The 14,755-nt window shown below is 39.9% G+C and overlaps 1 protein-coding gene across 1 annotated transcript in view; it reads right to left on the reverse strand.

Annotated features, from left to right (window-relative positions):
- The window catches only part of WDTC1 (WD and tetratricopeptide repeats 1), a 2,674,659-nt gene that overhangs the window by 1,790,853 nt on the left and 869,051 nt on the right, over positions 1–14,755 (reverse strand). Inside the window, 1 exon segment of the mRNA XM_044084279.1 lies at positions 8,844–9,026. Coding sequence (XP_043940214.1) covers positions 8,844–9,026 — 183 coding nt within the window.

The raw sequence follows: 14,755 nt of genomic DNA on the forward strand, positions 1-14,755 counted from the left end.
AAAAATTTGACAAATGAAAACTCACCTAATAACTCACTGGCTCTGCCCTGCTCTAATCCTGACTGACCTCAGCAGAGTTTATTACTCTCCCCAATCTGCTCCTCTGTACTTTTGCTCTTTAGTTCTAACTTTAACTGACTTCCACAGTCCCTTTTATTATACCTCCACTCTTCTGTTCTTAGCTCTGTTTGACTCCTCTGACCACTCATTTTTTTTTTTTTCTGTCTCTACATCTATTAACTGACCTCCTATAATTCATACTACCCTTTTCATTTCTCACTATCTTTGTTTCCCCTCTCCTATACCTACTGCCTCTTCCTTGCCTCACTATGTTCAGAAAACCTATACCTAACAGCAACTGTAACTTATCGTTTCCTTTCTCTTTACATCAATTCTGCCTCTTACCTATCTCTAACCTCTTAATATCTTTTACATTACTAACCTGCCTGTTTTAACACTATATTAACTACTTTTATGCTTTCAGCCAATACCTTTTTGTTGTTATTACTAGCTTCTATGGATATTGTTTTAACTATAAATTGTTGTTGATACTGAAGCATCTCTCCTCAGACCCTGATTGAATTTTGATTGTCATCTAGTCAGATTTGTATATGAAAAAGGACTTCATTTGTATTTTGCCATATTATACTATATTAGTTTTAGTTGTATTTGTATAGCTAGACTATTAGTTACTTCATATATTGTAGTGTATTAGTCTGATAGTGGAGCTTTTCTCCTCGGGCCTCTGCTGAAAATGGACATGTATCCAGCCAGACTAGCCCGGTTAACAAATGTAAAATAAAATAAAATAAAAATAAATAAATATATATATGCATGCATATATATATATATATATATATATATATATATGCATGCATATATATATATATATATATATATATATATGCATGCATATATATATATATATATATATGCATGCATATATATATATATATATATATATATATGCATGCATATATATATATATATATATATATATATATATATGCATGCATATATATATATATATATATATATATATATATATATATATATATATATATGCATGTATGTATATATATATATATATATATATATATATATATATATATATATATATGCATGGTTTAGAAGAATGTCCTTGCTCTCTGCTTGAATCAGGCAGTCGTCCAGGTACGGATAAATTTGAATTCCTTTCTGTCTGCAAAATGCAATTACTGGTGCCAGGCACTTTGGCTTATCTACTGCGCCCAGGGTCTTCACAAAGTGCAGTGCAGAGAATTGGTAGCACATTGAACCAGCTATGAGTTTGAGGCATCTTCTGCAGTTTTGAACGATAGGGACATGCAGGTATGCCTCCTTGAGGTCCAAAGTCACGAGCCAAGCTTTCTTGCCCAGCATGGGAAGAAGCTGCTGTAATGTCAACATTTTGAATTTCGAACATCCAGGTATGTGTTTAGAGATGAAAGATCCAGAATGGGCCTCCAGGCTTTGTCCTTTCTGGGTACCAGAAAGAGTAGAGTAAAATCCTTGTCCTTGTTCCTGTGATGGTACATTTTGAATAGCTCTCATATCCATGAGTGCTATAATTTGTTTTTGAGCCTCTGCCCATTGATTTGGTGGCAGATTTGGCATTTCTTTTAACCTTGGCAGAGTGTGAAAGTGGAACATGTAGCCTTGAAATACAATGTTGAGAACCCATTTGTCTTTGGTAATCATTTGCCAACTGTGGTAGAAGAGTGCTAGTTTTCCTCTCAAGGGGGCTGCCGAGAGGGATTTGTTTGGCAGCTGTAGTGGGAAGTCATTGGAGCTGCTTTTTATATGGTTGGGGCCTGTCTTCCCCTTCTTTCTGGCCTGATGCAACCCACTGTCGAAGCCTATAAGGACCTTGTGTTTGACCTCTACCCCATGGTAGTCTGTATCTTCCCCTTTGAGGTCTGTCTGTAATTGGAAAGGACAGTTTCTTAGTTGGCCAGTTTCTGCTAAATCTAGGAGGCTGAACCTTGGGAATTTCTTCACCTTTTGCATAGATTTTGCCTTATCCTACATTTTCTTTAATACCTCTTCTGCCTAAACTCCAAATAACACATCCTGGTGCAAAGGTGCATCCAATAATTTTGCTTTAACATGATCTGGTAACGTATGTTCTTTTAACCAAGCATGTCTTCTAATGACAGAGCCTGTAACTGCTGCTCTGCAGGAGGCCTCTAGAGAATCAAAACCACATTGCAAAGTATGCTTTCCCACTTGTTCAGCTGCATGCAATAAATCCTGCATTTCTTTAAAATTAGGAGGATCTGATTCTGGAAGCATTTTTTGTTTTTAACTGAGACAGTAAAAATTGCTGATATTTTAGCATGTGAAACTGGCAATGTAAGGCTCTCATTGCTAAAGTTGCAGACGTATATACTTTCTTTCCCCATCTGTCTAATGCTCTGGAAACTCTGTCAGAGGGAACTGGATTCTTGGCTGATGAGGCCTTAACTCCTTTGGGTCCCTGAGAAATAGTTTCAGGGTCAGCTACAGGACTTTTATACAGAAATTTATGCGAGTTAGGGACTCTGTAGTATCTGTCAGGTTTAACAAGGGCTGGAGGTAAGGAATTAGGATTTAAGCTGGATTCAGTATACACATCATCCACAATCTCTAACACTGGCGGAATAGCAAGGGGTCTGTGTTGAGGTAATAAAAGGAAGTCTCTGAGCCTTTTCTAGGATTCTGAGTAATCGTGGCCTTCCCAGTGGAAATGCTCCCTCATGGTATGTAGGGATTCCCCAAAGGAGTAGTCCTCAGGCGGTGAGGCTGATGGAATTGATTCCTCAGCATCAGAATCCTCATAAGGGGGTAAAGAGTATCCTAGGGTCTGAGGATTAATCAGAAGAGATGGACACCTGGTCGGATGAGTCATAGTCTGCATCCTGTCTAGGCCTTTCATCTGGAGGGGGATGGGACCCCCTGATCAGAGTGATTAGGTCTTCAGCCATTCTGAGCATTTGTTTCTTAGGCATGGAGGCCTGTCCTGGAGAATGCTGTATTTGTTTCTTTGATTTTAAAGAAGGCTTAAACTTAGCTGAGGGTTTACTGCTCAACTGAGAAGGTCTGAAGACACCCTCTGAAGCTGTGGGTAACTCAGCTACTCTGGATCCTTCTGAAAGGTTAGTCTCGGTAGACTGAATAACTTGTGCGTCCGAAGGCCCAGCCATCTCCACGTGGGAGTCAGAGGCGGCCTGTGGTTCTATAGAAGCGGTTGTCAGGGGCTGCGAAGGCACCTCGCTGAAAACCGGAGAACCGGCGACTGGGCTAGTAGAGGCTTCATAGTCAGTTTTAGGCCTCGGATGCCTATCCTTGTCTTTGCGCTTTTTGTGTAATCTGGTAGTCAGAAGTTCTGACGGCATGGTATAATTGAATTTTCTACCAAAATAATGTCGGGCAAAATCAAATAGTGCGCTTGTTAAACCTAGCACAAAACTGACAACCAGTGACGTCGTGGTCTGGGCCTAGGCATGGGATACAATAGGAATGGAAATCCTTATGAGGTATTTGCTTCCCACAAGAAATACAGTTAACTTTTACTGACATCGGTCTGAGGCAAGAAAAAGTTTCCCCAACGGGGTACTTAGCTTTGTAGAAGACTTCAATTCTAGATTTGGAATGAAAATCTCAGGAGACGGCTGACTGGAACTTGCTAACTGCTTTTGCTTCTGGCACTGCGCAACACGAAAGACTGAAGAAAATGGCGTCGGCTGCATCTTTTATACCCCTGTCGCACTGACGTCAGGGAGGAGGCGACAGCAACCGACGCCGGACCAAGACTTTGGAACGCAGGCCGACTGGGGAACTGCCTGACAGCAAGATAACCCAAGTATAATGAATGCAGCAGTGTAACATGATAAACATCAGTCTGTTCCCAAGCATTCCGACTCAGAGGTCCCGGGTCAGCTTGGAGGAGGAGTCTATGTTGGCAGGATAGTCTTGGCTGGCTCCAAATCCCTGTGGGTTGGAGGCGAAGGAAGTTTGGCCAGCGCCTGTGTCTTTAAAAGCCTAAGCACCACCCTTATCCACATCGTCCGAAAAAGACTCCTGCAGGACTTTAAGGAGAGGGTAGGGGATATGATTGACTGCAAAATAGGTGACCTCAGAACAGGATTAACCGGCTCGAATTCTGGGGACCGACTCCAGAGTTCAAATTCCAGAGGCAGCACAACAGCTGGCACCAATGAAGTAGATTTAGTCTGCTCCGAAATTGTCTGAGCCGGAGATACAATTTTGTTTTTTTTTTTTTTTAACAGGCTCCAACCGCCCCGAAGAGGGTAAGATCTTTTTGTGGACTTGTCTGATTTGGTTCAACGTGATTTTGTTGATCCTGAAGTGTCCAGACCTACAACAGCTTCCTGGAAGAGGAACCTCAATAAGCCTCTAACAATTAACTTATTTTTTCACTCTATTAGCACTCTAGGGCTGGATGAGTGACATATCTAGCATAATTCCTGCAAATGTACTGATCCCAAGCAGTAAACACCAACAGTATGGGAGTCCGTTACTGACATCTTCTGGCTGCACTTACTATACTTTTTAAAACCCAAAGGCTTAGTTTCTTAATGCTCTTTGGACATGTTCGAGACAGACAGGCACGCAGACACACAGACAGACAAAGACAGACACAGGACCAAAAACAATAACTATATCTATAAAATCCTACAGTATAATACATAAAATATCAGACTTTTTTAAAACTTCACGCAAGAGGGAAAGAAAGCAGTTAGGTTGCCCTCTAAAATGGGCAGCGGCAGCCCTCTAACTTAAACGGGCTGTCACCTTTCTATTTACTCCAACAGAAAAATACAGAAAAAATTAGCTAGGATAGGGAAAAAAACAAGGCCTAATGAAAACAAATTGACTGCCAGATGCAACAATACAGAAATGAACATCCTAAATAATACCAAACGCCAACTAGTTTTCAAGTATAACAAGAACAATTATGAGAAATTAGTAAAATAACAATGAGAAAAAATTTGGTTCACTTAGCCAGAGCCAAGATGGAAGCCTCTGATCTGTTCAGCAGCTAACAAGATCTGGGGAGCTTCACTAGAGCATGATGGGATAGGGATACAGCCATGAGCCATAGGAAGACCTCGAGCTTTAGTATTTGGCAGAGTTGGAACAGAGGATCAGTTCCAAACACAACCAGTAAGAATGAAGGTGAGATAGGACAACATAACATTAAATATTTTCACAAAAAGCTCAGTTTCAATCAAAAGATGATGTGGAAAGTTTTTTCCCCTGAAGTGAACTTATCTGCCCAGCAATGGAAAGTGTTTTTCAGCTCAAGCAGTAGCTGGATTCACTGAAGAAACAGCTGCTGGCTCTGATTTGAGAAGAACTGAGGGAGTTTAAGTTGTTCTGTGGTAAAGTGAATAATGAAAGCCTGAAGCCCTGTTAACACTGAAAGCAGTCAAACACTAAGAGGCAAGTATTAAAAAATAAAGTGTTCAACATAAAATACAATGAAAAAGAAAAATGTACACTTACTCTAGCACATACAAAAAAGTTAGCAATAAGTTTTTACCCCGCTTTCAAACAAACTTACAAAGCAAAAACTTTTCAGAGTTCAAACAGACTGAAAAGTTATATCCATCCAAAACCCATTTTTGCCCATGGGGTTGGGGTGTCACTTCAACAGTGAATCTAGAGTCAAGTTTTACACCATCAGATGGCTAGCCGTGCTGCGGCAGTTCTTCCACAGCACAGATTCACACACACACCCACACACACCCACACATACCCACACCCACCCACACACCCACACCCACCTTATGGTCAGTTTAGAGTGGCTAATCCTCCTACTGTCTTTGGAATGTGGGAGGAAACTGCAAAACCTGGAGGAAACCCATGTAAACACAGTGAGGGCATGCAGGCTCCACACAGAAGGCACCCCTGACCAGAAAAAAAAAACAGGGAACTTTTTGCTGTGAGGTGACAATACTATCCATTGTGCCAACCAGTGGGTAACCCTGTATATGAAACACTGAAAAGTTATACGACAGCCCAATAAACATCAAATTCCTAGCTTTAAGAATTTCACAAAAACTTCCTTTGGAAGAAAACTAATATTAAACATTATATTTATCTGCCCAGCAATGCAAGATCTTAGCTATTTATCTTCAAAAGCCCACTCTGACTACAGGAAAGCTCTGAAAGGCTTGGCATCCAGTCACTTAATTTTCTAGAACTCTGCGCAAGTCATCAAAAGTCTGGGCATGTGGAAGGTGCCCTTTACCTCTGGAAGCTGTCTGGCTGTTGTATCTTGTGCAAAATATAACCCACAGAGCTCTGGCTACTTTGCAGCAGTGATCAAATAAACTTTCATGCAGTGTGACAGGACTTTGATACCCCTATACTACTCTCATTTGTGATTGTCCCCTTTGTTCTTGTACCCTAGCACTAGAATGCTTACTCTCTAGTCATCTGAGATGTACCTCTTTCACCATATTGCTATGAGTACCCTTCTCAATCCATTTCTCCTCTAACTCGCCCAACATCTTGATCTTATTTGCTGTGACCTAATCTGATTCTGCTGCTTTCCCAGACTTCATTTTCCTTAGGGCTGTTCTTATTTCTTCTAGGGAGGACTTTTCTTACTTTATTACAGCCGGTGGCTAAACAGTAGTTTCTGACACCCCCCCCCCCACCACCACCACATGTAGAAGCTGTTGTAAGTATTCCTTCCATCTGTCTTTGATGATCTATGGGCCTGCAAGGAGTTTGTTGCTGGTATCCCATATATATCTTCTTTATCTTTCCTTCATTGCCTTGCAACCACATATCTCGTGCCATCTCCTGGGTCACTTTCCAAAAGCTGGTAGTCTCAAGGACGCTTTGTTCATTGCTAATGCAACTGCTCTCTTGGCCTCTTCGATAGTCAACCAGAAATCCTTCTTAGCCTGGCCTGTCTTGTCTTCCACTGTTTTGTGCACCCATTTCTTTTGATGACTTCCTGCACTTTTGTATTTTATATTACTTCATAGAGTCCTCTGGTAAGGTAATTAAGTAATGGCAATTACTAGACAAGCTGTCTGCAGAGTATTACACACCTAGCCAATAAGCACAGATAAAAATCAAACCCTATACCTTGTGTTTGCAGTATAAAACACCTTAACCATTATGCCAACCCCAACCTGCTTTCCTTATGTACCTTGTTTTAATACTCAGATGCTCACCTGTTGTACAGTCATCACACCATCACACATGCTATTTTGTGGCACTGCCGTTATTCAACTCCACCTGTATTCTCTTCTTTATAAGGTGCTAGGGACCAGAGTATTTTCTTTAACTCTTGCGATTTCTCTCCAGTCAACTTCCAAGTCCTCGCCTAGTCTCTGCTGACTCTACAGCCTTCTTAGTCTACTGCTTGCAGCTGTACAAGGCGTCAAATATCTGTGCAAAAGTACAAAGTTTCTGGGAGCACATAACACTGAGGACCTGTCCTGGTCGGTCCATGTATCTTACATGGTCAAAGAAAAAGCTCAGCAATGATTTCACTTCTTAAGGAAACTGAGAAAGGCAAAACTATTGAAGACCATCCTCTATACTTTTTACAGGGGTACTATCAAAAGCGTTCTTACCAATAACATCACTGTCTGGTATGGGGGCTGCAACATCTCCGATTGCGAGGCTCTTAGGCAAGTTGTAAGGACAGCAAAAAAAATCATGGGTTCCTCTCTTGCACCTCTGGAAGACTACATGAATCACGCTGCATCAGTAGAGACAGGAAGATATCCAGTGATCCTTCACATCCTGCAAACAGGAAGTTTTCCCACCTATCCTCCGGTAGTAGATACAGAAGTATGCACTGTAGGACTTCGACACTCGTTTCTTTCCTCTCTCTCCATAAGACTACTGAACTCTTGTGGAAAACGAGCCAGGAGACTTGTCAATGCATACTTCCTCTCCTACCACATAGTTATGCTATTTATCTGACTGTACAGATCCTTACATATCTAGGCTTTGTTGCACTGTAAGTATTAAGCTTTTTCATGTGCAAAAACTTACTGATGGGCATATTTAACATTGGCTCACACCTTACCACAGGACTCTATGAAGTGCAATATTAATCACACTGTGCAATATTCATGTTCACCATTCCATACGCTGTTTAGTTCTTATAAGGTCATGCACATGTTGTTACTCAATTCTACTAGTATGTAAAGTGCGTCTGGTCATTATGTTATTTTATTCTACTTTTATTTTAAGTTATTTTATTATTATTCTCAGTATGTTTTTCCACTGGGAATTAAGCATCGCAATTTTGTTCAGCTACACTGTGGTGTAGTTTTGAATGACAGTTTTCTTTGACTTTGAGGTGACAAGTGGTTTGCATTTTGGACAGACACTTTCACTGGGGATAACTTTGCAAATACAGATTCTACCCAGTTTCCCTTTCCTTACGAAGAGTGCATGTCTACGTTCCATGTCGGCCACTCTTGTATGTGATCTTGAGATAGTCTTTCTTGCTGAATCATATGTTGCCCATCAAGCCATTTGCCAGACAGAAGTTTACAACGGCCTCTCCTCCTTTACTCCTGTTGCCCCACCCACCTGGACACAGGCAGCTCTCATATCATATTCTGTCTGTCCCAACATGATGCTCATCAATGTTCAACTTAATATAGTAAATGTAGAGTGCCAAACGTTAGTTTTTATTTACTTATTTCAGGTGAACAAACCAGCCCTACTTACCAGTACAGAAGGCATCATTTATGCACAATAAAACCAATACAATACATCCAACTGATATAAATATGCACTGCTGTAAGGAAAAGAAAAAATGGACATTGCAGAATTACCTGTGATTCTGCATCATGCGTATGTCATAGAGACGAACAAAAGGCCCACTAGCTCCCACGGCCATATAGTTGTTATTTTGGGGGTTAATAGAGATGCACTTTGCTTCTACAAGCTGTCCACAATACTCTGTAAGGTCAATCAACACTTCAGAATGTTTACTGTTTTCTCTCAGGTCATACTGCCTACAACAAAAACAAGAAAGCTAAACTTAAAATCAGAAACAAAAGTGAAATTTGTTAATCATCCTGACAAGCAGCTGTTTCTCCAAATCTAAACATACAATGCATATCAAACTACAAATACAGTGAAAAACAAAGCAAAAAAATGCTGTAATGGTAAACTGAATAAACAATATGTGAAGTGATCCATTTCAGTGAACCAGCCAAGGTTACACAACATATCTACACACGTATCAGACTAAAGTTTTTTGAAGGACTCCTGCTTATCTGAAAGCTCCAGCAGATGTACTGTAAAATATGTTGATAGAGTAAAATGCATCACACACTCATTTTCTGTACCAGTGTTAAAAGTGCAATGACAACAACGTATGTGCCAAGACTCATTTTCCCACTGTAGCATTTGCAGCTGCTCATCCAGGCAACACCACAACTAGAATGACAAAACTGATAAGTTTCTCAGGAAATACTGCAGGTAGCAACTTTTATATTAACAGAGAGAAAGAGAAAAAATGGTTTAACTTTTACAGCTCTAAAAATAATAATGTACTTAACTCAAAAAAAGTTACATTCTTAAGTGAAATTCTCTGTGCTTCTATGCATTTACTGTAAAACCGTATCCGCAGATCAGACGTGGTTAAGCAACATGTCAGACAAGGAATATTTTTTCCTAGCATTCAAGAAACTGATTAGTAATTCACTTAGATCTCAAGCCATCATGATTATATTACTACCCAGGTTCTTCTAGTTTTTAATGGACGAACCAGAGAGTAAGACTTTTAAGTACTTAATCATGGGTTATTAACCACAGAACTGGAAGAAACTTTCTGAATCATTTTACAAACCACCAAGTACAGATGAGTAATGAAGTACCTGTCCACCTTTGCAGGAAAGCTACTTCATCAATTTTACCACTCATATATCTTGATCATTCTTGGTTCCTTCATCACTACAATGTCTTCCACCACCTATGTTTTGGCTTGGGTCTACATTTGTCTTTCGGTGAACAAAAAATGGTTTTACTTATTTTTTATTTGTTTATAGGGTTTCTTTGACTGGGTTTAGTCAAACTTTTTAATGAAGACCATGGGAAAAAAAGCTCCAACATATTACAAACATTTTTAAAAACATTCAATAATATACATAAACGGACATTAATATAAATCAACAATTATACATTAATTTGCTAATTAGATTACATTCACATGAAATAAAGATACTTGTGCATTTGTAGATGTTGAACATTGTCAAACATGAAGTCATGTGATTAGTACTCAAATTCAAAGAAATTGAGGTGGGGGAATGAATTGGGTAGAGCAAAAAATGTTAATATTGTAGTTAAGAGGTGGAGTCTGAAGCAGGTTCACAGATAATTAACATAACAACCAGAGGTAATAAGCAACCTGTTGGCTGACTTTAGAGAAAACTTAATCCCCTCTAGTCATCTCCCAAAGTATACCTACCACCATTCCTCAGCCTATTATCTCAAGAGAGCATGTCATCTCAGCGCTCTCCAAAGCCAAAAATACAGCATCAATGGGACCAGACAATATTCCAGGCAGCCTTTTAAACAACTTAAAACATGACTTACCAGACCCACTTGGATCCCTCTAACCACAGCCTGAGAATGGTATTTCCTGGTGGAATAGACAGCAACAGTAATCCCTCTGCAAAAAGGGGGAAGATAAACTGACCCTGGGAATTATATGTCTATAAACTTGACTAGCCTCATCTGCAAGGCCATAGAAAGAGTCATTATGGACCTTATTAACAAGGACATATGTAATCTCCAAATTCTGAACCCAAGCCAGTTTGGATTCATTAAAGTTAGATCATGCCTGCTAAACATGGCTGACAGAGTCACCAAGGCGCTGAATGAGGGAAAGAGTGCATACCACCTAGCTTGACCTAGCCATGGCATGTAACACAATCCCCACTCAGGTATTGGAGAAAATCTCGCAATTGGGAATTAACCCCTACATTACCAAATGGGTACCAAACTGGCTCACCAACAAGACACACACTGTCAAAGTGGGTGACTTCACCTCTAGCAAAAGACCAGTCAACAGTGACGTACCACAAGGTTCTGTGCTGGGCCCATTATTGTTCAGAATTTACTTCTCTGAAGTCCAGGCAAGATTGGACGGCCTGAGGCTGACCTTGTTTACTGGCTGTTGCAAATTGGGAGTAATCAAGGAGTCCCCACACCATGTTAATATACTGCAGACAGGGTTAACTCAGACAAATGACTGGTGTCAAAGCCACGGATTACAGCTAAATTCAAAAAATGCATTATTATTCTCTTTGGGGAAAGCTGACATTCCTGCTAATTACATTACAGACAGCACCCCCCCCCCCCAAGTGTAGACCCAGTGGTACATAATCTGGGTGCTCAGGATGATGGCAAGCTGAACTTTGACCACATATCCACAATAGTAAGACAATCCTATGTGGCATATGCTCTAAGTAAAGGCCTCACATCTAGATCCAAGGATGTTATAATTCCATTATACTCAGCCCTCATCAGAGCAATAATTGAGTACAACGCTCCCTTTTGCACGTACCTCTCCAGACACCTGCAACAACTGGAAAGACTACAGAGGTTTCTTACCAAGAAATTACAGTGTACACAAAACAAGTCTTGCACGGAAAGACTGAAAGCCATGTCACTGCATTCCATCTCCTACAGGTTGCTAACAAGTGAGCTGTGCCTAGCTTACAGGGCAGTTTCTGACTTGGCCCTGATGGAAATGCTACCCATACATAAATCAAATTGCAGGAGGGTCACTCGCTCCAAGGAACTTAACCTAGCCTCTGACATGAACATGTCATACAGGAGAAACAGAGGTACATCTCCCAGAGACTGCTACTTCTCTGGAACAAGTTTTCAGTTGACATGAAACCGAGCCCCTCCCTGACCCTCTTCAAACGCAACTTAGATCAATGAATGGGTGACAGCAAATTCACTGCTGGGAGATGCCCATGTCCCTTCTGGACAGAGACAGTTAGTATTAGCAAACTTCAGTCACTTAACCACCGACAACTGGGGCAACTCAGGATAAACATAGCTAGGCTTGTAAGAGCTCTAGGGCCACTAATGTGGTAACCTATGACCCTATATATGGCTACATATGATTATATTAAAAGTATAGAGGTGGAGGATGAGCAGTGTCTCAAAACTATGTATACGACTGGGAGATGTTAAACTAGGTATTGGTGAAGACTAGTTGTAGACCATAGGATTCTGAATGAAGAGAAATGGTTTGACAGCATGGCAAGCTGAAGAGGAGAGAGTACTTCTTCCTGGAGAGATGCATCCCAGTGGAAGTGGGATGTGGTCCACAGTTTATATGGATACAGACAGTCATCTGCTATATTAGATTACACAGTTCTAGGGATTTGTGATTTTTCTCCAAAGCATAAAATTCTACTGGGGTAGAAGTGCTGTTTTAAGTTAAGATATGGGGAATTTTTTTGCAGAGAAGTCTGTGTATTGTAGTTAGCTGAGAAAGAACTAGGAGATAGGCTGAAGTAAACCAGTTTAATTGTCTGAGGGTTAGGCAGTGATGTTATAGTTTACTACAAAGTTGGCTATTGCATGGAAGAGACTGCCGTTTGTTCAAGCATTCCCTGGTCTTCTCGACAAGGAACCTATCTTCCAGATGGAAAAAAGCACCCTCTCGACTGAATTAAGTTAAATAACTATGAAGTGTGACACACTGAACTGTGGACAATTATCTTTCTGCTTACAAAATCAAAAAAGAAGCTTGAATACTGCCTGCACTTCCTGAGTTCTTAGCTCACACAGGTACAGTTTCAGCAGGGACTGCAGATTCTACCACTGTGAACTTGCTAAGGGACACTGCATTACTCACTTAAGGCTTATAATGGATTGGTGTTCTACTTGTTAATGTCCGTTGTCTCAAAACAGTGAAAGCACTACCACAGAATCCAAGCTTAGAACCTTGAACAATATTCTACGACTGGCCATTAGTATTCAAAAAGTAACACTGATTGGTCGGCCAAAGGAGTGTGCCTGCTGCAAATCCGAGCATATACCAATGGGAAAAGGTCTGGTCACCTGGACTCTCTTGAATATATGCAGTTAAGTGTACTTTTCTTTCATTTAAAAAGAAAAAAAATTAAACTCAAAACTGGAGACCCAAACGAACGAGAGACATGGCACATAAAAAAAAAAGGATAACCAGGTAAGTGAAGCAAAATTAAAGAAACCTACCTGATTATCCTTTTATTTTTTTTGTGTGCCCCAGTTCTCCTGTATGTTAAAAGCCCCCCAGTTTCTTCTTTCCTTGTAGATTAAAACCTCCTGTTTTTTTTAATTTAAAAAAGCAACTGAGATCTTCCTTTCTCTATTGCTTCCTTTACAAAGCAATGGTGTACTGCGAAAGCGTGGGAATGCAAGCCCCATACGCATGCACACATCAGCAATGCCCCAGGATACCAAGGGAAACAGAGGAATACCAAAGCGCTGTTAGACATTTAAGAAAAGCATTTTTTTTTTTTTTTTTTTTAAATGCCATCGTACAATAGCAACAGACGACGTGGGTGTGGTATACTAAAGATCTACCCACGGTTGGATTTGTTAAATCACTCGGGCTTCAACCTCATGATTAAATTACACCAACCGTAGGTAAATCTCCAATATGCCACACCTACATCGGTTATTGCTATACTATATGACTGGCTGGTCTTTCTCTCCTTCAGGTAATTGATTATACTAAAAACTGAAATACAAACTACTAAAGAGCCAGCACACAGGAGACTAAAACATGCAGTGCACACAGGAGATTGGAACATATTTTTGAGTGCATTCTTTTATTATCCAAACCAAGAACTTGTTCAGAAGTGGTTGCAGATTTCTATAAGATTGAGACAATTTCTGTTTACTTGAACCATCACTTGAATTCTGTGGTGCAAAGCTCGGAGTTCTATTTAAGGGACTTGTGGCACCTTTTAGAACTGCTTAGTAATATGGAAGACAAGAACAAGGGGTGCTTTTTAGCCTCTGATACTGATGTACAGCAAAACAGCATTCAATCAAGAAGATGGAACTGACTTTGTCAGACATTTAACCAAGTTTACTAATTTTACAAATGATTTAGTCAGTCCCATTACTACACTTCTAGATAATGTTTTGGCCATCAAATTCTTTGTTTTCCAGGGAATATGAATCAAACAGAAGATGGAAGTGATGATGGGGGAAAGGATAGCCACTGTCTTTGCCAGTTTACTGATGGCGTGGTGGGAGCAATATTATCTTAAACCCCACCACTTTTTATAAAAGTCATGTTTTATAAAAGATTTGATGACCTGAATACTGTACAGTGTGGTACAAAAAAAACAGTTATTTCAATATGTGAATGATAGCACCAATATTTCTAAAATTTACTTTAAAAGACTATGGAAAGGAAATCAATTTTTTTTTTTTTTTTTTTTTTAGACATCACCATTTTGGTTGGTTAAACAAGTAAGCATTTTACAAGTAGGATTTTTCACAAGACACTTTTGAATAAATTTACATTGTAAAAGTCAACACCCCTTGCACATTAATAAAGGGGTAATTAAGAGTCAGTTCATAAGGTGTAGTAGACTCCCTAGTAACAATGATGTATATTTTTTTTTAGATATTGAGCATTTAAAACAATTTCATAACTGAGGTTACAACACTGGTTTGTTATCCGAGATTATTAGTGAAGTCTACCATTTGAGACAAA

Source organism: Protopterus annectens, chromosome 1.part1 (genome assembly GCF_019279795.1).
Source record: "Protopterus annectens isolate FY-2018-M chromosome 1.part1, PAN1.0, whole genome shotgun sequence".
Taxonomy (NCBI): Eukaryota; Metazoa; Chordata; order Ceratodontiformes; family Protopteridae; genus Protopterus; species Protopterus annectens.